Source organism: Triturus cristatus, chromosome 4_1 (assembly GCF_964204655.1).
Source record: "Triturus cristatus chromosome 4_1, aTriCri1.1, whole genome shotgun sequence".
Taxonomy (NCBI): domain Eukaryota; kingdom Metazoa; phylum Chordata; class Amphibia; order Caudata; family Salamandridae; genus Triturus; species Triturus cristatus.
This window is the reverse complement of record NC_140585.1, coordinates 280713508-280740409: the sequence shown is the minus strand read 5'-3', so window position 1 is coordinate 280740409 and position 26902 is coordinate 280713508. Positions and strand designations below refer to the sequence as shown.

Genomic DNA, 26902 nt, shown 5'->3' with positions numbered 1-26902 from the left:
AGCAGGTCCTTGGTATCTTTAAGATACGTGGATGATTGTTGGACCAGAGGTTTGAGAAAATGGTCGCAGAACCGTGATAATGGTTCCAGGAGAGAGCCAATCCCTGACACAATTGGGCGCCCAGGGGGAGGGAGTCTGCCCTTATGGATTTTGGGGAGTGTATAGAAATATGGAATAGTTCCCTGGCTCTCGGTAAGGAATCGTGCTTCTGGTCTGGTGATGATGCCTTCTGTGAGTGCTTCTTCGACTAACCTCTCGATCTGGTTTTTAATATCATTAGAGGGGTTGCTAGGAAGAGGTGTATAATTCTTGCGATCACTGTGGAGTCTACGGCACTCATGATCGTAATCAGCAGTATTCATTAGGACCACTGCTCCGCCCTTGTCAGCCGGTTTGATGGTGAGACTCGGATCCTGGCGTAGAGAGTTAATGGCTCTGAATTCATCGGCTCTGAGATTCTTGAAAATGGGGGGGATATCCATATTCTCAATCTCTGTAAAAACAGCACACTCTGTCTCCCGCATTGCCATTGACATTTCTCTTACATTGGAGCACTTAGCTCATGTTCCACTGCTTTCCCGTCTGTGTTCCCTTGCTCTGCAACTAGTTTCCCTCCACCCAGGTTCACGTTCCTAGTGACGCTTGTGAGTAACACGTTCGTTCTCCCAACACCGTATAAAGTTTTCGTTGAAGACTTTTTCCAAGGAACCAGCGGTCAAGCCTCCCTGGTTAACTTCCTCTTTCCACACATCCCATTGGCTGGGGCCCAGCCAATCACAGTACAGCTTTGGATGTTTTGCCCTATCACTGATGGGCTTACTTTTCTCTCCCTACCCATCGAGGTTTTCTTTTCTTTTATATGTGCCCCGCTTCAGGTCTCCTCTCTTCCTGGACCCGGTGGCTTGAGGCATTGCAGGTTCCTAACGGGTGCCGAGCAGCGAGGGCGTAAGTGAACTTCCCGCCCCCCTCCTCTTTATTGTGTTGTTTTCAGCTCATTACGGTCAGCGTGCGTGTTACCCAGCCGCTCGTGGCCGTTTCTCCTTTCTTTTCCTCTCCAGGGTGTGCCATATTGCTCCCACCCCCACCCCGGGATCCCTGAGGCGACGAACGGTCTTGCCTCACAGTAAGAATCTTTCTCTACCCTCCTGCATTTCTGCTTCCCAGGAATGACACACGGGCCACGTTTAATTACTTCCCGGCCCACATTTGTTTTAGATTCTCACGTAGCATCTAGACTCCACGTATGTTTCGATATACAGTACTAGTCACGTTATTCAGGTGAAGTCCTGTTTTACTTCCCTGACACCAGTATCTGGCTAATCCTAGGTGCACGGTCAGCACAACTTTTGCACCTGAGGTACTTATTACTGGCACAGCCCCATCCATGCACTATGTTCGAGCCTGTAGCTGTGGCGCTTTATAACGAACTGACCACGCACATTTACAATTCTTTTATGTTTTGTCTTGTGTTTGTATGTCTTTCCTCATTATAGAATAAACTCGTTTCTCTCCACCACGATATCACTTGGCGGATTTTGCACTGTGTATATATACTTTTTTCACACAGCAGCCCACGGTAGGGTGAACCTTAGCGCGTTCATACCACCAGGGCTCCCACACTTCCACTCTGGTCCTGATGAAAGCCTGTTGAACACACATGAAGGCAGAAACATGTTGACCGCCATGGAGTGAACCCGGTCTGTTATTTTTTTGACCCTCACTCCTTTTTAATTTTTTCCAATTAGCAAAATTATTAAATTACCTTTTTGACTTAATTGGGAATTTTAAATTCACTGTCACCTCAAAACCCCGCTCCGCAGTAACCTGGCGTTGCAGCACACTGGGATGGCACTCGGCCATACCCAGTGGAGCCCGATGATGAAGCATGTCACCAACCAGGTTGATGAGTGAGGGCTTTTATACATAACTTGTATTACCTCCTTAGGTCTGTGTTCCTCCCAATAACATATTGGGCAGGTTCCGAACCTGGAGACCCGTGCCTCTTGGATGGTAAGTGCCTTGTTGACACTACACTGACTTCGTTGGTTTGTAGCCTTTCCCTTGAGGGGACTAGTCGTGTTATTACCCTTCCTCTTCTGTTGTTGATTTACATTTTGGCAGCGCACAGCTGTGAGAGCTCATTTGTTCTCCCTTATACGAAGGGGGCTTTCTTCTATTTAACTATATCTTTTCCCGGAAACTGTCAATATGGCCACTCTCGGTCTCACTTTCTCAGACTCTGAGGTCGATGCCATTTTAGCACGTCCCTCCCTATTTGCAGATCCCACTATCTCACAGACGGTCACATATGCCAGTGAATGGGAACAACTTTCAGAATTAAAGAAAAACCGTATACGTACTATATTACACGGTACAATCTTAACTGAATACTTAAGGACTAATACAGCCCCTAGGGGCTTACTAGTTACTAATGCGCCCCGCATCTTCCTCGAGGATGCCACCTTCAGAAAAGAATGGGCCATGATTGCATGGCACTGCACTCGAGACTGGCTCGTCTTGATTATAAAAACAGCAGTACGACTATCAGAGGCAATCATGATTGAAATCACCCAAACAGAGACACAATTCAAGGCCACCTTAACGGGGTTCAAGAAACGGCTAGATGAACTTAATAAAGATATTAATGAATATAAAGAAAATTTAACCCAAAGCAAGGTGAACCAATTTGAAAAGGACCTCAAAAAGTTCGAATTTAACAAAATCTATCCTTACGCAGACCCCTCCTTTGTGGCATTGCGAAGAACCGAGACCTATACTTATGGCTCTGATGATGACTCATCGAATAGTAGTGGCTCGAGCAACAACAGTTTCAGACAGGCGAGGAGAGGTAGACAAAGGGGTAGAACACGCCCCCCCTTCAATCAATCGCCTTGGTTGAATTTACCTCCCCAACAAGGTGTCATGGGGACACATCCGATGCAGTTCCACTACCCATTCAACCCACAAATGGGCTGGAACCCTGCGTACACGGCTCCGATGTATCCACAAAACCACTTTACACAGCCTCCTTTTTTAGAGAGAGGCCAAAGAGGCAAAGGGCGGCGGAGAGGGCCCAACCAAAGGGTCCACTGGATACAAGACGACCCGGTGGGCAACCACACCCGGAGCAAGCAACAACAGGATCAAACGATCGCAGGCCCGAGCACCTCGACAGCCTAATAGTCAACCTATCTGATAAGATACTAACTACCCATGAGACAGCAATACTGGAAAAGGGATTGGGTTTTGTTCCATCAGCCCGTCCCGACAAATTCCGCCTCCATTGTGAACTCTCGGCTTTCTTTAGAAAATTGAAATTAAAAGCCTTTTTTGAGGAACATACCTCAGAGGTAGTAGATTCTGATGTGGGTGACACACCTCTGCGACCTAAGTCAACGTTCACCCCTCCCCCACACACTATACCAGTGGAAATTGTAACCTTTGAACGTGCTGTTTTTACAGAGATTGAGAATATGGATATCCCCCCCATTTTCAAGAATCTCAGAGCCGATGAATTCAGAGCCATTAACTCTCTACGCCAGGATCTGAATCTCACCATCAAACCGGCTGACAAGGGCGGAGCAGTGGTCCTAATGAATACTGCTGATTACGATCATGAGTGCCGTAGACTCCTCAGTGATCGCAAGAATTATACACCTCTTCCTAGCGACCCCTCTAATGATCTTAAAAACCAGATCGAGAGGTTAGTCGAAGAAGCACTCACAGAAGGCATCATCACCAGACCAGAAGCACGATTCCTTACCGAGAGCCAGGGAACTATTCCATATTTCTATACACTCCCCAAAATCCATAAGGGCAGACTCCCTCCCCCTGGGCGCCCAATTGTGTCAGGGATTGGCTCTCTCCTGGAACCATTATCACGGTTCTGCGACCATTTTCTCAAACCTCTGGTCCAACAATCATCCACGTATCTTAAAGATACCAAGGACCTGCTCAAACTACTGAACAACATTCAATGTTCAGAGGATACGATCTTGGTCTCATTGGATATTGAGAGCCTATACACCAGTATCCCCCAGGATGAGACCATCCGGGTCCTGGGGGAATCGCTCAATTCCCATTCTTGGGAGCACAGAACATCTAAAGACTTTATTATCCAATGTGCCACTCTGGCCTTGAAAAAGAACTATTTTGAATATCAGGGACACCTGTATCTACAATCCACGGGTACTTCCATGGGGAGTACCTTTGCTCCTAGTGTAGCGGGATTGTATGTGTACGATTTTGAACAAAAATTCATTCTCCCTGATTCCAATCCTCATCTACCCTTCATAGGCCTATGGAGACGTTATATAGATGATGTGCTCCTCATTTGGCACGGCGATACCAACGCCCTCAAAACCTTCTTCCAGTGGGTTAACACCTTGGATCCCAACTTGAGATTCACGTACACCTATGACCATCATGAAGTCGTATTCCTTGATGTTCTGATCACTAAGAAACTTGGATCTCTTCACACTAAGACACACTATAAACCTACCTCCAGAAATAACCTTCTTGAGTTTACGAGCTTCCATCCTCGTGCATTGAGGGAGAATCTGCCTTACGGGCAATTCCTCCGTCTCCGGCGGAATTGCACCTCTTTGGTAGATTTTAAGTCTCAATCCAGTGACCTAACTTCTAAACTGACAGCCAGAGGGTATCCTCTCCCCCTTCTCTCCAGAAGTTATAAACGGGCCAGAAACCAACCCAGAGAAGTTCTTCTGGAGGACTCTGTCAAAGACGCCATGTCCATACCACTCACATGCGTCACTACTTACAGTACCTTGTCCAATGCTATGAAAAAAGTCATCATGAAACATTTACGTATTATCAACAGCAACAACCGGAGATGGGAAAAACCTTTGTTCTCCTTTAAACGAGCACAGAGCCTGCAGAGCAGCCTGGTACAGACACGCCCCATCACTCAACCTAACACTGCTCAAAGATCCATTACAGAAGCTTGGGGTCTTCCTAAGATTACGGGCCATTTCCCTTGCTCGGATTGCAGCATATGTCACCTGACTTCTCATACTACCAGTTTGAATTTGGAATCAGGCAGGGTTTGGACCCAAAAAGGACATACCAATTGTAACACGCCTAATGTCATCTACCTAATCACTTGCCCCTGTGGCCTACGCTATATAGGGATGACCACTAGGAAAGTGAAACTCCGTATTTACGAACATCGGAGCAATATTAGGTGTAAACGAGTCACTACCAAACTAAGTGAACATTTCCTGTCTGCCAACCATACCACTAATGACCTATACTGGACGATAATTGAAGAGATCACAACACGCAGAAACACTCAAAAAATCCTTTTCGAGAAGGAACAAAGATGGGTTTACTGTCTGGGCACCAACCTCGTGGGTCTCAATGATAATATACCCTGGGTCAACATACTATAAGCATTTACTCATGATTGCATCACTTACAGTGTACCTATAGTCCGCTTAGGCTTTTTTCTGAATTTGGCTTGACCTTATATGGTCACTTGTGGTGGTTCCACAATATATCCACCGAGTACATAGTCCTTCTATGTCCTTATTTGTGTTGGACCCCTTCACCCGATCAGCTGAGCCTTGCAATTTGAGGTTTCCTACATCGCATGCAGCGAGACCTGCACACTCTGTCTCCCGCATTGCCATTGACATTTCTCTTACATTGGAGCACTTAGCTCATGTTCCACTGCTTTCCCGTCTGTGTTCCCATGCTCTGCAACTAGTTTCCCTCCACCCAGGTTCACGTTCCTAGTGACGCTTGTGAGTAACACGTTCGTTCTCCCAACACCGTATAAAGTTTTCGTTGAAGACTTTTTCCAAGGAACCAGCGGTCAAGCCTCCCTGGTTAACTTCCTCTTTCCACACATCCCATTGGCTGGGGCCCAGCCAATCACAGTACAGCTTTGGATGTTTTGCCCTATCACTGATGGGCTTACTTTTCTCTCCCTACCCATCGAGGTTTTCTTTTCTTTTATATGTGCCCCGCTTCAGGTCTCCTCTCTTCCTGGACCCGGTGGCTTGAGGCATTGCAGGTTCCTAATGGGTGCCGAGCAGCGAGGGCGTAAGTGAACTTCCCGCCCCCCTCCTCTTTATTGTGTTGTTTTCAGCTCATTACGGTCAGCGTGCGTGTTACCCAGCCGCTCGTGGCCGTTTCTCCTTTCTTTTCCTCTCCAGGGTGTGCCATATTGCTCCCACCCCCACCCCGGGATCCCTGAGGCGACGAACGGTCTTGCCTCACAGTAAGAATCTTTCTCTACCCTCCTGCATTTCTGCTTCCCAGGAATGACACACGGGCCACGTTTAATTACTTCCCGGCCCACATTTGTTTTAGATTCTCACGTAGCATCTAGACTCCACGTATGTTTCGATATACAGTACTAGTCACGTTATTCAGGTGAAGTCCTGTTTTACTTCCCTGACACCAGTATCTGGCTAATCCTAGGTGCACGGTCAGCACAACTTTTGCACCTGAGGTACTTATTACTGGCACAGCCCCATCCATGCACTATGTTCGAGCCTGTAGCTGTGGCGCTTTATAACGAACTGACCACGCACATTTACAATTCTTTTATGTTTTGTCTTGTGTTTGTATGTCTTTCCTCATTATAGAATAAACTCGTTTCTCTCCACCACGATATCACTTGGTGGATTTTGCACTGTGTATATATATTTTTTTCACACAGCAGCCCACGGTAGGGTGAACCTTAGCGCGTTCATACCACCGGGGCTCCCACACTTCCACTCTGGTCCTGATGAAAGCCTGTTGAACACACATGAAGGCAGAAACATGTTGACCGCCATGGAGTGAACCCGGTCTGTTATTTTTTGACCCTCACTCCTTTTTAATTTTTTCCAATTAGCAAAATTATTAAATTACCTTTTTGACTTAATTGGGAATTTTAAATTCACTGTCACCTCACAAAACCCCGCTCCGCAGTAACCTGGCGTTGCAGCACACTGGGATGGCACTCGGCCATACCCAGTGGAGCCCGATGATGAAGCATGTCACCAACCAGGTTGGTGAGTGAGGGCTTTTATACATAACTTGTATTACCTCCTTAGGTCTGTGTTCCTCCCAATAACATATTGGGCAGGTTCCGAACCTGGAGACCCGTGCCTCTTGGTTGGTAAGTGCCTTGTTGACACTACACTGACTTCGTTGGTTTGTAGCCTTTCCCTTGAGGGGACTAGTCGTGTTATTACCCTTCCTCTTCTGTTGTTGATTTATACCATTACATCTGTCAGACCCTTCTGTTCACAGAGATATCCGTGTTAGCTGGTTGTCCAGAAACACACGATACCCAGAGCCAGCAACTGAGCTACACTTCATGATTCTTCATTGTGTACTGGCCCTGTAGCAATTCATATGGTAAAATGAAATGAATGAAGAATGGGTATGAAGGTAAGCCATCAATCAATTAAAGACATTTGTACAGTGCACAGGTGCTTCATCAGACCGTCCTGGTGATCATGGCTCAAAAAGACTGAATGGCGTGTGCACGGGAGCAATGGAGTGAGACGTGCCTTTGGTGTGCTCCGTCACCCCGGGGGCCCGCTGTACTGGGATTAACGCAAACCGGAGCGGCAGCGGAGACCTGTTCCTACACCGGAGCCTGTGAGGACTCACCTTTCCACCGATCGTGCCCCGGGAGGCCGGATCCTTGGCTGGGGCCGGCGGCGAGCAGAGGCGGTGACTGCCGACCGCCATTTTGAGGTTGCCGCCTGAGGCGCGTGTACGAGCTCGAAGGAGCGCTGACTGCCCTTGGCGCCCCCGGGGGCTCTCAGGATTTTGCTGCTGCTTCACTGACTATAGCCTGCATCCCCACCCGAGCCGACCAACACAATTCTGCGCCTCTGGGTTGGAAAAAGCTGCAAAGGAGGGCGGCGGCCGCCATCTTGAACAGGTACTCGCGGCGCGCCCGTCCCCTCCTCCATCGGACTGCCACAGCGCTTGTCTGGTGTCTCCGAGTCTGGGTTTGCGCCCGTCTCTCCGGAGGAGGCCACATGGGGCACTGGCCCCTGCCCCCGTGACCTGTGGGGGCAAACCGGACCATTGATTGCACCCCGTACTGCCAGATCAGCGCTGGCTACCATCGGGGGCACTCAGCTATCGGGAGCCACAATTTAAAAACTTGCTGCATCTTGCCTGAGTACTACACTGGCCTACACGTTGGGACTTGCAGCAACTGTGGGGGGGACGGCGGCCGCCATCTTCACCCAGGCATTCGTGGCGAGCCCACCCTTCCCCATTACACAGGCGATGTAGATGGTTCAGCTGCTGTGCCGGGGCTGAGTTTACGCTCGTTCTTCTTGGTGGCCTTCCAGCGGGTTAGACCGTTGCGAGGACTGTAGAGGATGGAACTGCTTGGTAGCCATCTGTATAAGCCTAGATTAGGCTCTAGGACTTCCGTTGGCGCCAAGGCCCGGCTTGCATTGCTACTCACTGCCACATGAGATCTTGAGTCGTGAGAGCGGGTGGCCGCATGCACCTTATACTGGGGTTCGCTTAATCTGAACCGGATTGTGTCTCCCTTTGCCCTTGAAACACCCGGGGGCGCCCGGACGGTGGACCTTGGAGGCAGACTCGCCCTCCCCTAGCGGCAGTTGTGGGGACTGAGGGCCGGGCGGCTGCAGAGAGAGACCACCACTACAGCATGTATTGGGCACGTAAAAGCTTCTGGTGCACCAGAGACTATAGGCAGCCTAACAGCGAGCGTGCCAGCCCGGAGGAACAATCTGTGGTTCAGCGCGGACCCCCTGGACATCCCTGAGAACACAGTGGGCACACAAGCGACACTGGGGCCCGATGCCGAGAGCGACGTGGAGCGTCTCCACCCTTGGAAATCCCTCCTGGCGATTGAGGCATACTAACATACGGCATAGAGAGAGCTGCTCCCACGGCCTCTTGGCAACACGTCGAGTGGGCGAACTCCAGCGCAGTGACGATCTTCCACGTGGGACTCTATAACTTGGCGCCTCTAGAACCCTGCTATTCTGCGCTCTCAGGCACGTAAAGAAAACCCAGTAACATCTTTGTGGAACAAGGCCCCCTAACCGGAAGTGGCAATGCAGTCCTCAGTTTCGATGCCGGTCCCGACGGGCGGGGAACCTTCAGCGTCAGTCACCCAAATATACATGGACTGGTTCCTGCAGGATATATGTACTGATATCTCTTCCTTCAAAGAGGAATTTAAGTCGGGACTCCGTGATATCCATAGAGAAGTAACTGAGGTTGGGGACCAGGTAGATGACCTGGAGGGACTGTTGATGCTAGGTCAGAAGACCATGAGATGCTACTGCGGCGCATTAGTGCATTAGAAGATCAACACATTGAGCTTCAGACCAAGCAGGAGGACCTTGAAAACAGGAGTTGCTGCAACAATATTCGCATACGATTGGCGCTGAAGGCACAGACATAGTAGCGTTCACTGCTGAGCTCTTGCTGATGATACGAGGAGATGAGGATGCATCCCCGCCTGCCCTTGATCGGGTTTACAGAGTCTCTGTAGGAGCAGTTCGCAAAGACAGTGGGCCGGATATCCTCACCAGGGTACACTTTTTTACGGAAAAGGAAGCAATCATGCAGGCGGCCCGCAACAAGACAGAGGTCAAATATCAGGGGCACACAATCCAACTCTATCAAGACCTCTCCGCTGTCACTCTTTGTAAACGGCGAGACATTAAGCCTGTTACTGCTAAACTACGAGCACAGGGCATCCATTTCCAGTGGGCCACCCCTTTGCGCTCTTGTTCCAGTGGGAGGGCAGGCGCTGCTCACTGTACTCGCTGGCAGAGGCCAAGGCCTAACTGGGCCTACCTGATGAACCCCCGGCGGATGAAAGCTCTTCCTTCCTGGGCGCCTCGGCCGTGATCTTAAGCCCGGGGGGGGGCCACAGTTCCCCCGCGTCACTCAAATAGGCAGTATCATCACAGGAGGCAAAAAAAAACGTTATCAATCACTTGCACAGCCTCAGCCGGGCCCCTTCCCTGCCCACTCGATGACTGGCTCTTTATGAGAATGGGACAGTATGGAAGTGGCTGCTTGCAACATACTCAGAGCCTGCTGTGACTGACCGGAGGATCCAAATGCAGGTAGCAACAACCATGGGCCCTCACCCCTGGAAATGTGACTATGATTGGTGGGCCCCGGGGGGCACTTGGGGCTCGTCCTGATGATGCTTTGACATTCTGGCTATGCCCTCGATGGCCCGTTCCCCCAGATCTTCTCTCCTAGAGGGTGACTTCTCCAGCGGGATCAGAGCACCTTGGTGCCGATCTCCGCGGACTGAGAAGACCTTGTTGGGCCCTGGTGGCCCGCTGTCGTTTTTTGTATTTCTTTCGCAGGTCACCTATGATATTCACAGCAGAGATACTGGTAGGGCACTTGCTGCTATGGGAAGGGGGGGGGGGGGGACACAGATAGTAGGGCAGGGTCTCATCTGCCGAAGGGGACTGATTGGCTGGGGTTCGCTTGAGATGGCTGTGGGGAGGGGACAGCCGCCGCAGATCACGGTCACAAGAAATCTGGCTTGCCAGGGGCGTAACAAAGGCCCCCACGGTACGGGGGGCCCAAGCCCCAGGGGGCCCCTTCAGCCCAATACCCTGTCAGCAGAGCTCCTGAGTGTGGTCGGAGGGGGCCCCCTTCATGTACTGTGTTGGTGGGCCCCCTCAAGTTTCGTTACGCCACTGTGGCTTGCAACACACCACATGCTAGAATTATGAAGCGGGTGCCTACCCACCATTCGGAGATGCCTCACCTGACCTCAATTTCACTATGGGGGACATCAAGTGGCTATCACTAAACGTCCGGGGCCTCAACTCTCCGAATAAATGGAAAAAAATATGGCGTTACATTCTCCATCACGACCCAGATGTCATAATTTTCCAGGAGACCCACCTAATGAAGGCAGACTTGCACCGTATGTTCCACCCGAAATACCCTCATGGTCACTAGGCTTATACAACCTCTAAAACTCTGGGGGTGGGGGTGCTATCTAAGGCGAACTTTTACACCTCTGTCACTCAAGAGACCCGGGATGGGGGGGTCGATACTTACGTCTACAGAGGTTACGAGGGAAGTGCCTGCTGACACTGCTTAATCTTTACGCCCCAAACACTGTGCAGGACGCATATAACCAACGTGTTCTGCGTGAGCAGCTCACAGGAGTGGAGGGGTACATCATAGTGTGTGGCGACTTTAACTTAGTTTGGGACCCCTTCCCTGACAGAACCTGTGCGATATTCCACAACACTGGGGCCATGTCGGCACATCTTAAGAAAGACATTGAGGAATGGGGGCTAGAAGATGTATGGTGATACAAACACCCTGGTGTTAGAGACTATTCATTCGACTCACATGTACACACCTCCTCTTCGCGCATTGATTATGCCCTGGTCACCCCCACCCTTCTTAAATGCCTTCACACAGAGGAACTCTCAGATATATCCATCTCAGACCATGCCCATCTCGAACTCTCATGGGAAGATCGGAGCACTCGCCCAGCCGGCGCCCCCCGATGGCACATGCCCTTACATCTACTGCGTGAACAGGTGGATGTTGAAGAGATTCGGAAGGGGATTACAGAAAATGTCCAGCTCAATGCCTCCCCCAACATCTCCCAACACTTGGATTTAAGGCCACGATATGGGGCACGATAACGTCCATTGCCATTGCCAGGGGGAGGGAGCTGAAATTGGTGGAATCTAAACTCACGGCAGCGATTAAGCAGCTTGAGCGGGTGGACGAAGAGGCTTCAACTCGGCAGACCAATAGACAGTTAGCTCTTCTGCACGGTCAGTTATGTGTGCACCACATGGGTAAGGCGGAGAATGCTCTTCTGTCTCTGTAGCAGAAGTATTATGAGGGCAGGAACAAAGTGGACAGGTTGTTGGCTCGTAGATCGCGCTAGTGTCAGGCCAAGCCACATATCGCTAAGATTCAGAAGGGTACGGATACAGGGGCAACAGCGGAACAGGACAAGTCTTAGGCCTTCAGCGATAATTATCAACGACTATACTCGGGAAGATTCCTCTCCCACGAGGCTCCACTCTTACCTTGCCGATTGTGAGTGGGAACCCCTGCCCAAGCACCATGCAACTCTTTTAGGCGGTCCCATTACAGTGGAGGAGTTGCGTGCAGCCACCCAAAGTCTTCCCCTAGATAAAGAGCCCGTGCTTTTTTACTGCTTCTTTCTTCCTCAGTTGCAGGAACACCTCTTGCGCTTGTTTAACTCCTTCTCGGGTGGTGTGGATCTTACACCAACCATCACCATGGCCGAGATATCCCTCATCCCCAAGGCTGGCAAAGACACAGCACAATGCTCTTCCTACCATTCCATAGCCCTGCTTAACACCAATGCTAAGCTGTTTACTAAACTATTAGCCCCGCGGCTCGACCCCTACCTCCCTGGCCTCATTGATCCGGACCAGGTAGGGTGCAGATAATGTTCGACGTATTGCTCACCTAGTCAAGAAGGCTCGGTGCCTGAATATTCCCACCTGCCTTCTCTCGCTTGACACTGGAGAAGGAATTTGATAGGATGGACTGGTCTTAACTCCGCGCCATCCTGGATAAAATAGACCTCGAACTGGAGTTTATCTCGAAGATCATGGTGTCGTACGTGACCCCAACAGCCTGCATCAGGGTGGATGGGCAGCCACGAGACCGATATCGCTCCATCAGGGCATAAGACAGGGGTGTCTTCTTTTGCCCCTGCTCTTTGCATTAGTGGTAGAACCTCTGGCCATACGGGTGAGTAAACCGGAAGGGATAATGGGCCTCCTGTTTGCCGGTCAGACCCACAAAAATAACTTGTTTGCGGACGACCTTCTCCTCACTTTGACACAACCTGAACACTCGCTTCCCTGTGTGGTCATAGCTTGCAGGCCTTTGAAGTCTTCCATCCTCAACATTAACATCCCGGCCTCAGAGGCTGGAGTACTGCAGGGGCTGACACCCTTTCGCTGGACCTCGGACTCTATAAAGTATCTGGGACTACATATCACCCCCTCGCTTACCTCCTGGTCTAGTGTTTACTGGGTCTCTCTTCACCGCTCAGTATTGGCCGATCTCCAGAGATGGAGGCCTCTACATATCTCTTGGCTGGGGTGCATTAATATTATTAAAATGGACATCTTACCACAGGTCTCATACCTGTTTCAGACATTGCCGACGCCGGTCCCGCAGATGGACATCAAGCGCCTCCAGGGAGACCTGCGTGCCTTTTTTGTGGAATGGGAAGTGACCTGGGATAGCACACTCACTACTGATGTGCCAGCGAGATGAGGGGCCTAGCTTGCCCAAATTTGCTAGAATACTACTGGGCGGCTCACCTAAGGTATATCTCTGAATGGGTGGTGGGCGAATGGCATGCCGGCCATTGTGGGACCTTGTTTGGCTACCTAAGCATGCTCGCCCCCGAAGTGCATATGTCGCGACTCCCACCAAAACAGTACTGGACATCTGGGGTAGAATAGCAGTAAAAAAGGGCTTAACTACGTTCCTGTCCCCGAATACCCCTACCGCACTTAACCCGGAGTTCCGGCTGGGCCTACCGATTCTTGCTTTCAGTAAATGGAGCGATGGGGATTGTCGGATGCTCCGCAACCTACTCGCAGGAGATGATATGAAGACGTTTGACGCCGGCAGGGCAGAATTTACACTTCCCCCCCCCCCACGGCACAGTTTCAATACATACATCTACGACACTGGCTGTCCATCCTGGGGATCCACGCGGCGCGCCCCTTTACACTCTTCGAGAAACTAGTGCGGGCCTTTGCAGGCACTAGGGGACTGATCTCTAAACCGCATCAGGTGTTACAGCATTCGACCCCGATTTGCACCAACAGATACCAGACTGAATGGCCACAAGCAACCCCGGAGGGCATTTTCCCCAAGCAGTGGGACGCACTATGGCAAGACATCCCCAAGACATATAGCAGCCTTGCCTCCCGTGAAACTGCATACAAATTAATGGTCCAATGGTACTATAACCCTCTCGTCTGGCGCTGTGGAAAGGGCGAAGGCATGCTCTATCACATTTTGTGGTCATGCCAGGTTTTAGCCACCTTTCGGAAGGAAGTCTTGGGACATATCAAGGGCATCGTGGGATACACGCTTCCACACTTACAGCACGTCACAATCCTAGGCATACACCCCCTACCCTTAAGGCAATGACCGTGGCGTACTGGGCCCTTATCAGTCATTTGCTCTTAGCAGCGCAACAACTTTTAGGGTGCACTTGGAAGAGCATCTCTCCTCCTTCTGTGGCCCAATGGTTTGCCAGAGTCTGGCACATTTTGTCAATGGAACGACTCTACCACAGCCTGGTGAACACCGAAAAGAAATTTCAGCATGTATGACAGCCTTGAATATCCTATCTAATTCGCATTGAGTTCACATGCTTTAGTCCCCCAAAACTTGGAGCTCTCCAGCTTTTCCCAAGCAATTGAATTATGTGTGGGCCCAGCTTACATGACACACCCTTGTTATTGCTTAAGCGAGACTCCCCTGTATTGCTCATCATTATATGGTGCATGCTAAATGACCTACACAATGTATTATATCACAACCTGTTTAGTTGTTTTGTATAAGTTGATATGATTGGGGTTTTCATTTCCCCCTTTCTTGGAGCCACCCTGGCCTTCAGAACTAACGCACGCTCACATGCGTGATGCCCCTGAAACTGCATATTTGCACATGGTAGGGGATACTTGCGAGCAGACTCCTCACCAGGAACACAGTTGGGATTCAGGATAGCATGTGCCCTGACAATGCTAACATGGAGACACATGTGTATCACATTTACTGCTGCAGATCATGGCTCAGGCCCTCCTGCTCCACATGGTTTGATACCCCTCAGGCCCCTTTACTTTGTGAGCAATGATTCTGTTCACGCTGCCGTCCCAGCCAGGATTGTTGGCACCACGCGGTGTTCAATGCTACTTGTTTTTAATAAAGGTTTTTAAAACTAAAAAAAAAAAGACTGAACTACAGACGTCAACCAAGCAGCAGGGACTGATCTTTAGCAAAGAGAACGTTTTTTAAGTCTTTTTTAAAGATGGAGACCGAAGCAGTCCTACAGAGGTTAACTGGGAGAGCGTTCCATAGTTTAGACGTCAGAAAAATGAAGGAACTGGCTCCCTGTCTAACCCTGGAAAATGTTGGGACCTGAATTAAATTAAGGTTATTAGACCTATGTGATCTGCATTGCTTGTAGGGGCGAAGTCTATAATGTCTACAGTGAGGGCTTTAAATTTGATGCGCTTAGAACCTGATAGCCAATAAAGTAACTTCAGATGGGGTGAAATAGACTGCTGAAGGGGAACTCTCTGGATAACTCTTGCTGCTGCATTTTGAACAATCTCAAGTCTTCAATTTAGAAAGGCAAATAGACCGGAATAGAGACTATTGGCATAATCTAAGCTGAGGGTTACCACACTGTGAGCCACTGTTTTTAGGTCGAGCCTGGGCAGCGAATGCGTTGCTCTGCGAAGCACGCTGTATTTAGGTATGAACTTGAAGCTCAGCTCATATTTTTTCATTGGCTTGTGTCATTGTCCTTTGTAAATGTTGCTCTGATTCGTTAATAGACTTGCTAGTCTCTTCTTAGTACCACCTTGTCTACATTTATAACCTCCCATGAGGACTGGCCCTTCTACTTGTGTAGTTACACCTATGTTTTCTTTACAGTCTGTCAGCACTATTTTCTTCAATAATTTTCTCCTACAGCGCAACACAGGCAGCGTGCTGCGCTGCTTACCAGAATCTTACAATATTGAAAAAATAGACTTCGGCGAGCCGTGACGCAGAAAAGTAAGACGCAGCGTGTCGAAGTCTATTTTTAGGTCGGGCATCAATGCGCAAGCGCTGTCTGCAAGACCTACTGTAATCACTCTCCCGAGTGTAATCCAGCCTCCTGCCTGCAATTGGTTAATTCCTGTGTCGCTATAATTTCCTGGCTCTTTATTGGTTAATGCTCCAATACCTCATTTCCGGCTTTACGCAAGTAGCACCGGACAATTACAGCTTCCTAACACTCCTAAATGTTATGTGTTTGTTGGGAACTACTTGTTTATTTAATTTCCTACAAGTGCGTGGCACATATACATACATTATCAGCACAGCGCCCTTTCACGAGCACTGCGCTGTTTATGGTTTCGTTGTTGTGTCTCTTTCCCTGTTCCTCCACCCCACTCTCTATGCTCGGTCAGTTACCAGGCTCCAGCTTGTGTAAGCAGCAGGTGCCTATCTTTATGCATTGCTCAGCACAAATGCAACGTTGCGCTTTAACTTTCAATATTAGGATTTTTTTTTTAAATGCGCCACACCGTGTTGCAGATTTAACATGGCAGCCATGCACCTTTCTTTGATGCTGCGTGGCTCGCCTACATCAACTTTTAAAAATCTTTATTTGTTTTCAAAAGTGGAAAAATGCCACGCTTTAATTTTAACATTGGCACCCACCCGTGTGCCTATTTTCAGCAGTTCGGCGTTGCCGCTTTTCACAAGCAAAGCTGTTGTGTTGCCTGGACATAGATATCGCCGAGATCGCTGGAGCCCCTGCAGACATAACGGACAGAGGCAGAGGGTTTGTTCACTTAAGCTGATCCTTTCATCTGAACCATGAGAGTTTAACACCACCCATCCCTTTTCGCAGTGTGGGTTGCAACTCTGCTTGACTTACAAGGAGTGGCACCAGAGACCCTGACTATCTTGCTTCCCACAGGATCCTCCATCCGCAACAGCTGTCATTGTTCGTGAGTAGCAACTGATGGGCTTATGGTTGGTGCACAGCACAGTACACACCCCATTTTGTGAAGCCTCACTCGCGTTCACAACAGCGCTCACATTGAGCACTACATCTGTTGTAACAGATTTCTTCAGAGATAGCTTCCTTAGCTGCCGGTGAAGGCAGCTCTGCAATGTCTCTTACTCTTGCTGTTTCATTAACTTTAAAAAATGTGCCCACGAGTCAACCATTTGTGTTTTCCTGTCTTCTATCTGCACGCAAATACCAGAAGAGCTATGCCATATTTGTAGGAAAGGTGTGGTTTTTAGGTCTCGGGACCATCCGGTCTGCCGAAGGCAGAACCGGAAGTCCGGAGATCTTATGTTTCTGAGAGTGGCTCTTTAGCCCGCCTCTCTTTTTGGCTCTCCTCCATTGGCTGGCTTCCTAAATGGAGGCCAGCCATTGGAGGAGAGAGCCGTCCCTCCAAATAGGCTCCGTCTTTTTCAGATTCGGGGGCGTGTTCCGTGCTGTTCTTTCCACTTTTTAGCCACGCCCTCTTTAGAACAGCAGGAACACGCCCTCGAAGCCGAAAAAGTTTCGAAGCTTCCATCCGTCCTTTTCGGATTCGGGGGCGTGTTTTTTTGATAGTTTTCCCTGGGCGTGTTTTTCTCTCCTCCAGCCAATGGCAAGAGGAGAGAAAAAGAAAACACGCCCCCGAATCCGAAACCGCCGCTGCGTTTCTCCGAGGCATTTCTGCTTCGCCTCGGAGAAAGGCAGTGGTGGTGTGCTTGTTTGCAAAGTGTTCTGAGGCGTGTACTTATAATGAGGTGAACAAGTGTTATTCAATAAGTATCTTGTTCTTTTGAGTTAATGCATGCCAGGTGGCTGATTGAGTTAAGTATTCGTTCTTAAAATATCTGTGTCCTGCAGGTCAGAAGCTCGGATCCAGTCGGAGCTGACGCAGCCTTTTATCCTTCTTAGGTCAATTTAACGTGTAAGTACTCAATGCTGAAATGCGTATGCCATGCAGCCCACATGTTCGGTTTCTCTCACAGAGATGACTCTGCCTTTCATCTTTGGAATGCTGATTTATTGAGCCTAACTATGCATGGTAATATGAGCCTCCCTTATTTACCATGCTTTGAAAGGGCAGCGCTGTGTCAACAAGCCCCGTACAAAAAATATCTCCACTAATATTGAAAAAGCGAACGGCCTAACCCTGGCACTAAGACGCCTAGCAACCCTCACTACGGGATTTCTTTTTTGGACAGACAGGTCAGGTACGGGATATTAAAAACAACAGTTTTATGCAAGTTTTTCGGTTTTTTTTTTTCGTTTCCCTGCGAGCCGAATCTTGCTTTGGGTGCTGTGTATCTCGTCCTCCTACAAATGCGATGTTGGCGGGACGTTGTCGTGGGCCGAGCGGAGAGGACGAACTCGAGATGAACATAAGGCTCACTCAGGGGAAACTGCCCACGTGCCACGCCAACCAAATGCGAGAAGCGGGTTGCCAGGGAAGGCACAGCAGGCGCATGCTGGGAAGGGAACAGCTCGTCGTCTCCATGGGAACAGCGACAAGCGTGCTATTCCCAAAACGAGGCCCGGCGGCACGCTGCCGCAGCTCCACGAACTTCTGTATTTTAGGACTTGTGCCCTGGTGTATTTATATATTTCTATCTCACCAACTCACTTTCACTCTCTCTTTCACTACCTCTCTCTCTATCTCACTACATCACAACATCACTCTATGCTTATATATCACTACCTCACAACATCCCTCGCCCTCACTACCTCACACTTTCACTACCTCACTCTCTCTATCTCACTACCTCACTCTCTATCTACCTCACTCTATCTCACTACCTCACTCTCTATCACTACCTCACTCTCTATTTCAATACCTCACTCTCTCTCTCTATCTCACTACCTCACTCTCTCTCTACTAATGCAATAGGTATCACATATGCAAAAAAAAGCTAATGACAATGCCATTTATTTAGGGATACAAAAATAATAAAAAAATAATGAGCAATACCAATAGCTCTACCTATAATATTGCCGAAACCATTGCATTGTAAATGCTTGTTTTCAGCTGTTGTTGAGAATGGCCTTCTTTGTTTCTATTGATTATAATAAATAAACGAACCACACTTGCATAACAGGCTTAAACCTTGTCCTAGTTTAGTGGCCCACAGCTTGTTTCAAAACAGTTAATGTTTATAAAGAACTATACTCATATACTCCACGGGTCTGTTTTTATAAAACTTTGTACTTATAGTCCTTGCTTACCAGAAACAAAGCTGGCAGTAAAAAAAGGCACAGTTCCTGCCAGCCTTGCTTCTCCTCAGCGACTATAAGTACAAAGTGCGTGTTTATACACTTTGTACTTATAGGTTTTGCAGGTTTTCAAAACACATAAATAAAAGGCATTGTCATTTACAATGCCAATAACTCAAACTCTTGCAAACGCGAGACCTACTGCACTGCAAATGCTTGTTTCAAACTTGTAAGCTTTTAGTGAGCAGCTCGCCACAGGCAACATGCTGCGCTGCTTACCAAGATCTTACAATATTGACAAAATAGACTTCGGCGAGACGCGCCTTTCTTTTAATCAGCGTGGCTCACTTCAGCAGACTCCTCCTCCTCCCCGTTCGCTCCCTCTCTTTCGCTGCAACAGAAAGCAATGCAATAGGTCTCTCATTTGCGAGAGTTTAACCTATTGACATTGTAAATGACAATGCTTTTTATTTATTTGTTTTAAAAACAAACACATAAATAAAATGCATTGTCATTTACAACACCTTAAACGCTCGCAAATACGAGACCTATTGCATTGCAAATGCTTGTTTGTGTAGCCTCTGGTACGGAATGCAGCACCTTCCTTAAAGATTTGAGATTGGCGAAGCAGACAGAAAAAACATGCTTAATTTGGGAGCAAAAAGAGAGGGCTTGGTCAAATACTATACCTAGATTCCTAGCAGAGGAGGTGCAAGCAGGAGGGGGATTTAGTGGGAGTGGACCGCAGGGACTAAAGAAGAATACTTCCGTTTTATTAGTTATCATCCATCCAGCCAGCGACTCTGTTAAGGCACTCCTTAGGCTTGGTGAGGGTATCATCAGATTGTTCCTGAATAGACAATAAGAGCTGAGTGTCATCCACATAAGACACCACCTGCACACCCCAGGATTCAATCAGACAAGCCAAAGTGGCTCGATAAAGATTAAAGAGGGTAGGGCTCCGAGATGAGCCCTGAGGAGCTCCATATAAAAGGGGTTTAGGGAGAGACGAAAAAGGATGGAGATGCTCCCATTGAAATCTGTCCTCCAAAAAGGATTTCGGCCACGAGAGGGGCCTGCTTTGAATGCCTGCCAGTCTAAGTCCTTCTAAAAGGGTAGCATGCAATACCGTATCAAATGCTGCAGACAGGTCCAACAAAACCACCATAGCTGAGCGTCCACGGTCCAGGTTCTCTTTCATGTACACTGTGACCTCCAATAATGCAGTCTCTTTGCAGAAGCCTGACCGAATCCAGACTGGGAATCATGAAGTAGGCCATTACTTTCCACAAACAATGATAACTAGAAATGTACCAGTTTCTTCAAGCTTTGCTCAGGGAGGCGGTGTCTGCATTAAGTTTCTTAAGAAGGGGCAAATGGAAAGCTTGCTTCCAATCGGAGGGAAAAAGACTTATTTCCAAAGAGGTGTTCCAAATTTTATTGAGCACCAGGTTAATGGTATTGGTGATCTTTCTAAAGACTCGGGTGGGCAAGCGTCTGCAGGGGAACCTGATTTATATTTCTCCAGTTCCCTCAGGGGAATGGAATTGTGAGAAAATTGGTGGGAAGAGAAATGTGTGGTTGCGAGGGATTTGCCGATGCCAAAGATGCAGTTTCTGTGGGGAAAGTTGCATACAATTTCTGAATTTTCTCGTGGAAGAAGGAAGATAAATCAATGCAAAGTTGACAGGAAGGACTGAAATTGCTTTGTGCGGCTTTAGGATAAAAGAACAAATGAACAATTTTTGAAACTTCACGTGAAGTATTTGCAACCACAGCTATACGAGAGAAAAAGTACTCTCTCAGCGCTCTGCAAGATGATTTGCAAAATTTGCTAAGTACATCTTTATATTTACTCTTAGCCTCAGGGCAATAATTATTTCTCCAGCATCGTTCCAATTTCTTCCTTTAATAAAGGGGAGAACCAAGGGGCTGAAGGCTTAGTCCTTCTTGCCTTGTGAGATTGCAGTGATGCCATACAATCGAGATTATTGGTGATCCATAGATTAAAATTAGCCACATCTGTATCGACAGTAACCCGTTGGAGAAGGGTATGTGGATTGTAGCATTTGAGAGAAGGACCCTTTCAAGCTGTTATGCCATGCTCTGGTAAGAGCCAGGAGTTTGTTTAGCTTCTTCCGATTCAACATTCCTTAAGAGAAGAAAGGAACAAGGAAATGATCCGACCAGATGAGGCACTCAGCTTGAGAAACTGGCAAATCTGCGATATTGGAAAAGATCAGATCAAGAGTGTGTCCTGGCTTATGTGTAGGTGGGCGGACCAATTGTTGGAGGTTCATATCTGCGAAGCTGAAACTAAGCTGGGCAACTTATGAACATTTAAGATCATTCACATGCAAATTAAAATCCCTGAGAATAGTGAACTTGAAATTTTGCAAAAAGAGTTGCATAATTGTGTCAAATAGTTGAGGAAACTAGCTATTAGGGCAATCAAGGGGTCTATATATCAGCAGTCCAGACAAGGAAAAAGTGGGTGTCAAATTTAAGATAAAAATAAGCGCCTCCAGATTCCCTGCGTGCCCCAGTGGAATTAAGGGTCCTTCAAGAGGGTCCCTATTAATGACTGACATGCTAACTGCCATATTGCTTTCTTCAAGGTTGACACATAAAAGACACATAAAATACGATATCCTGGGAGAATTGCAAGTGCTAAATCTGGTACTGACTTTTATTTCAGCCAAGTTTCAGTCAAAAACATAAAGTCCCAGGTATTGTCAGATAGAAATGAAATACGTTGAAAGAATGAGGTAAGGCAGTTGAATCTAGCAAGTCACTCTAAGTGCAGTAGGTGTGTGATTCTGCAAAAGATTCCCCCTGTGAACTGTTCAGCACATACCAGTCACAGATACAGCAATTAGTCAAAGCATGTTCCAGGTTGAAGGACCTCAAAGTGAGGCAAATACCGTTTCCTAGAGTTGAAAGTGCCTCCCTAAATTAAGACCTCACCTGAGGGGAGCATGTGGAAAAATGGGCAGCATGGTGTGTGGGGAATGCGATCTGGGGGTAGACATGCGCAGACATGCATGCCTTTGATGCACCGGTGGCACCTCCGCTGTGTGTCTGTGGCATAGGCTGTATTATATAGTGTAAAAAGCGGGAGAAAGGAGGAGGGGCGCCAGTTATCTCAGCCGCATGAGTGCTAACTTAAACATAGCGGCATCTCTGCGGCGGCACATGAACAAGGAAAAAATTACACTCCACTCCCTGAATAACAAGTTAAAAAGTGACCACTCAAAGGCCAAACAAAATGCTAATATGACCAAAGATTTCCCCCCCTTAACATGAGATACATAAAAAAGTTTACAAAACAGGAATTTTCTTTGAATTATCCTATCAGCGCTAAAACCCAGAACACAGCATAAGCATCAGTCAAGAGAACCGACTAGTTGCAATCTCCACTACGCATCCGAAGCATAGGCTGCATTAAATAGTGTAAATTGCAGGAGACAGGAGGCCATGCATTTTTTAAATGTGCTGAAGATACCTATACCTACGGGATTCTATGGTGGTGTGACTTGTATGGATTCCACTATGTTTTCTGACACAGAATGTCCTTCAAATGTCAAACTTTGACTAAAATCACAGATTTTCCTCTCATTTCTGTGGGAAAGTTCGGGAATCTGCAGAGATTCACTGAATTCCTACTACACAGCATTCCCCACTTATCCTGATATAACCGATACCCCACGTGTGTGACTTGGCATATCGCCTGCAATAGAAACTGGTCAAAAGCTGAACCATGTGAAGTCAATGTGGTGTCAATTAGGTCTTCACATGGTGAGAGTTTTGCTCAATTCCAATGATGCATTTGAGGTTTATCTACACATGGGACTCACCATTTCAACTGGGAGAAGTTTAGGAATGCAGGGTGCTCAGACCTTGACCACTGACTGGAAGTGCCAGAGTTTTCACATAAACATGAGAAAATAGCCTTTTTTGACCAATAAATTGATTTTTTATAGGGCATTCTGGGTATGTAAACGTACTGGGATTCAAGTAAGCCACACTACCCTGGATTCCCCAGGCTCTCTAAGTTTCATAAATGCACAGGGTTGGTAGGGTTCAATAGCTTCCGACTGACCTAAGACGTGAATAGTGCAGCCATTTACCATAAGATGTGTGAGGAAATTGGAATTTCTTTTGGTATAGTTTTGCCATATTGGCTGTCAGAGAGGGAGTAGACCCCCCATTCTGTCTCACTTCTGATGCATTGAGGGTTGGAGAGCGATGCAAAGATGGTACTTTTCCCTTATACCATTCCTTTGCTTGTAGTTTTCCGTCATAGTCGGGTGGGCATTGAATGCACCTGGATTGGATGGGTAGATTGAGAAATGTAGCACCCATCTGCCCATTCAAAGGCAGTTAGGGGTGGTGGGGTCGGAAAGCCACTAGACCATTAGGGAAAAACTGAGAGCCTGGAATTGGGTGGAGGGTTTGCACCTGCTGGTACTGCATGCCCTAACCATGGGCACCAAAGAGTCATTCTGCCACCCAGCACTATCAAATCTTATACAAGGATGAACTATAGATCAAGTAGACATAACTTGACACACTATGAACGCCTAGCTTTAAAATCACTTCAGGATGACAAAGACCTAATTATCAGAGAAGCTGATAATGGGAGGATGTGTAGTTATTATGAACAAGAAGGACTATGATGTGCACATCTTGAGTCAATTGAGCAATGTGTCTTGTTTTGCCTCCCTACAGTCTACGGTTTCTACCCCCATCCCTGACATTACTACTCGACTTAACAAGGAACGTAAGATGTGGTATGATAATGAACTGTTGACATACGAAGAATATTTGGTTTTTTTAAATTGACAAGCCCAGAAACCCATGCCTGTTTGCTAAATACTGTATACAAATAAAGAACATAAGAAGATGGAATATAAAGGAAGTCATTATTAATTATTATTGATTATTTTGGAGTGCTTGAGATTTCCTTTCAATTTTTAGACTTTGTTCCAATTGAAGAAGACTTGGTGACCTCGCTTGATTTTCGAGCATCTGTGATATATTGTGGATGTATTAACTATATTGTCAGATCACCACTGGTGTAACGAAACTTGAGGCCCCCCTCCCGCAGGACTCATGGAGGGCCCCCCTCTGGACACATTCATTTTTTTTTTTTTTTTTAAATTAGTTTATTGGGGTTTTACATTACTTAACACACGTTGGCATTGTACATTATTGTCCTGTATTGACACATTACTGTGCTTGGGAGCTGGATGCTTGGAAATAATGACATACATACTTTGACTGCCTCGTGGTCCTTATAAATTCTATACATTGAAAAACTTGTATCTGATAAGAACTCTGGCACTGGTTTGTGTTATTCCGTGAGGGTTGCTGATGTTCTGATTGGGTTTGTTTCCGATGGGCATGACTTAAGGCTTCATTTTGATGGTTTCTGTGCCAGTGTCATCGTGTCCAATCTTATCAAAAAGGCGTTCCCATCTAACTGTCATCTGGATTGTAATTGCCGACGTGAACTGCAACTGCTAACTATGGGGGTGAACAAGAACTAGGGTGGATATTGAGGAGCTATCTGACTGGGAGTCAGGACAATCGCTAATGCGGATGGCGTCATTGACTTCATGTTAAGTATTAATGCGCACTGTGTGCTGGTTCGTATGTGGGGGGATGTTAAGAGCCCTCGTAATGGGCTATCTTCGTCTATGAGGGTATAGTTCCTGTCATGTCGTTAGTAGAGCTTGAGTTGGGACCAAAAGGCTCTGTCGTGGCGCTGTCACTGTTGAACCTACAGGGGACAAAGGTGGGGTCTGAGATTGGGAGTCTGCTGGTGTTTCCACCGGGTTTGTTTTGTGTGTGAATGTATGTAACAACTGTGCCCATTCTAAAGAAATGGGGGTCTTACGGATGCCTTTGACTTCCTCATGCCTCAACACCTCCTCTTCTGCCTTACCCCATTTTTTCATGGCTCCAACCCAGGCCGCTACCGGGGGTCACGTATGGGCCCGCCAATGCATGGCTATTCCTCTCTTCGCTAAAAGAATGGCGAGGGATGCAAAAATGGTACTGTACTTTTACAGTCTTCCACCTGCGGAAGATCCCGAGGAAAAAAGCTTCCTATGTGGTCATAGTCATACTATTGGTAGTCGTCGCTAGCGTCTTATGGACGTGATCCCAGTAGTTCTGGATAGTGCGGCAGTCCCAAAACATATGCTTAAAATCTGCCTCTGGGCTTTGGCATCGGGGGCATGCAAAGTGTGTGTCTGGATAAAAACGGTGGAGGCGATGTGGTGTAAGGTATGCTCTGTGTAGGATGTTGAATTGGATGTTCCTGAAGCGCGCGTTTCTGGAGACCTTTTTAGGGTATTCTAAATCTGTGTCCCATTCTTTGTCGTTAAACACTCTTCCCACTTCTGTTTCCCATGTCTGACGTAGCGACTGTAATGGGTTGAGTATCACTTCCCGGACAGCCCGATAAAGCCACGTGACCAGGTGCCGGCCTGCCCCCATGTGTAAAATAGTGTGTATCACTGGGTGCGTCGGAGGCTCTCCCCGTTTGGGTCCCAGTAGCGGCGGCTACTTTCTATGAGTTGCCTATGTATTAAGAATTGACCTGGTGGGAGGCCGTATTGGTCGGTCATCTGGGCATATGTCTTCAGTTGGCCCTCCTCAAACAGGGACTCCATCTCTGTGACCGCAAGGTCCGTCCAGATCTGAAGAGCGCCAGCAGTATAGTATTTCTCCTCTCTGGGAAAACCCACCGATGGGAGTAGGGGTGAGTACAGGGGTCTGCTTTTGGACATGCGATGAATTCTCATCATGCACGTGCGGGCTATGGAGAGCTGGAGAGGTCGAGAACGTATGGGTTTGGTGCCCGGCAGTAGCATTCTATGGATTGCCGGGAGTGGCATGCAGCCCTCCACCGTGGTGGCCTCACCCGTGTGGCGTTCCGCAGTCCAGTGTGACAGCCACTGTAGTTGGGCTGCTAGGAAGTATGCCTCAAAACACGGCACTCCTAATCCTCCCTGACTCGTGGGTAGATATAGCGCAGAAAATGCCACCCTGTGCCGACTTCCTCCCCAGATCAGTTGGGTGAGCAGAGTATCTAATTCCTTAAAGAATGGGTGCGGTGGTATAACTGGGAGATTGGCGAAGTGATAGAGTAACCTGGGGACCATAATCATTTTAGCGAGAGCTACTCACCCTATGGGGGCTAGGGGTAATGTTTTCCAGAACCCCACTGTGGACCGTATCCCCACCAAAGCCTTCCGGTGGTTCCCCTCATACAGGTCCTCTGGGGTGTGGTACAATCTCACCCGAGATATCTGGGCGCCGCGGCGTTCCATGCAAGTGTCTGAGGCCCGATCTGAATTTCAAATGGGGCCAAACGAGGACTTAACGGAAATAGTGTAGATTTTCCCCAGTTAACTTAAAGGCCGGAGGCCTCCGCGAATTCCCGTAGTGTCGACCAGATAGGAGTCAGGCCTTGAGTAGCATCGCGGACATAAATTAAAAGGTGATCCGCGTATAAGGACACGCAGTGTACCATGTCTGCAAGTGGGATGCCCCAGGTCCCACCCTCTTGCCGCAGGCGTATCGCCAGTGGTTCCACCACTAAGGTGAACAGAAGGGGGGATAGTGGACCCCCCTGTCTGGTTCCCCTTTCTATGTCGAACGAGGGAGAGATATATTTACCTATTTCGACTCGCGAAGTGAGGCCCGTATAGAGGAGTTACGTGTAAGCTGTTAGAGTAGATCCTATATTGCTTTTTCGGAGAACCACAAATAAGTTCGGCCAAAGCAGCGTATCAAAAGCCTTTTCGAGGTCTAGTATCAGACATGCTGCATTGGGGAACTGTGTTCTCGCCCTGTCCTGAACATGAAATAATCTAC

At 47.9% G+C, this 26902-nt stretch overlaps 2 protein-coding genes across 9 annotated transcripts in view; both read right to left on the bottom strand.

Moving 5' to 3' along the window:
• The window catches only part of LOC146854273 (uncharacterized), a 471193-nt gene that overhangs the window by 221473 nt on the left and 222818 nt on the right, over positions 1–26902 (bottom strand). The gene's annotated exons all lie outside the window — the stretch shown is intronic.
• Positions 19788–26902, bottom strand: part of LOC146854274 (uncharacterized) — a 29135-nt gene continuing 22020 nt past the window's right edge. Inside the window, exons 3-4 of the mRNA XM_085650309.1 lie at positions 20142–20269; positions 19788–19862 (exon numbers count right to left, since the gene is read on the bottom strand). Coding sequence (XP_085506435.1) covers positions 19788–19862; positions 20142–20269 — 203 coding nt within the window. The remainder of the gene's footprint in view (positions 19863–20141; positions 20270–26902) is intronic.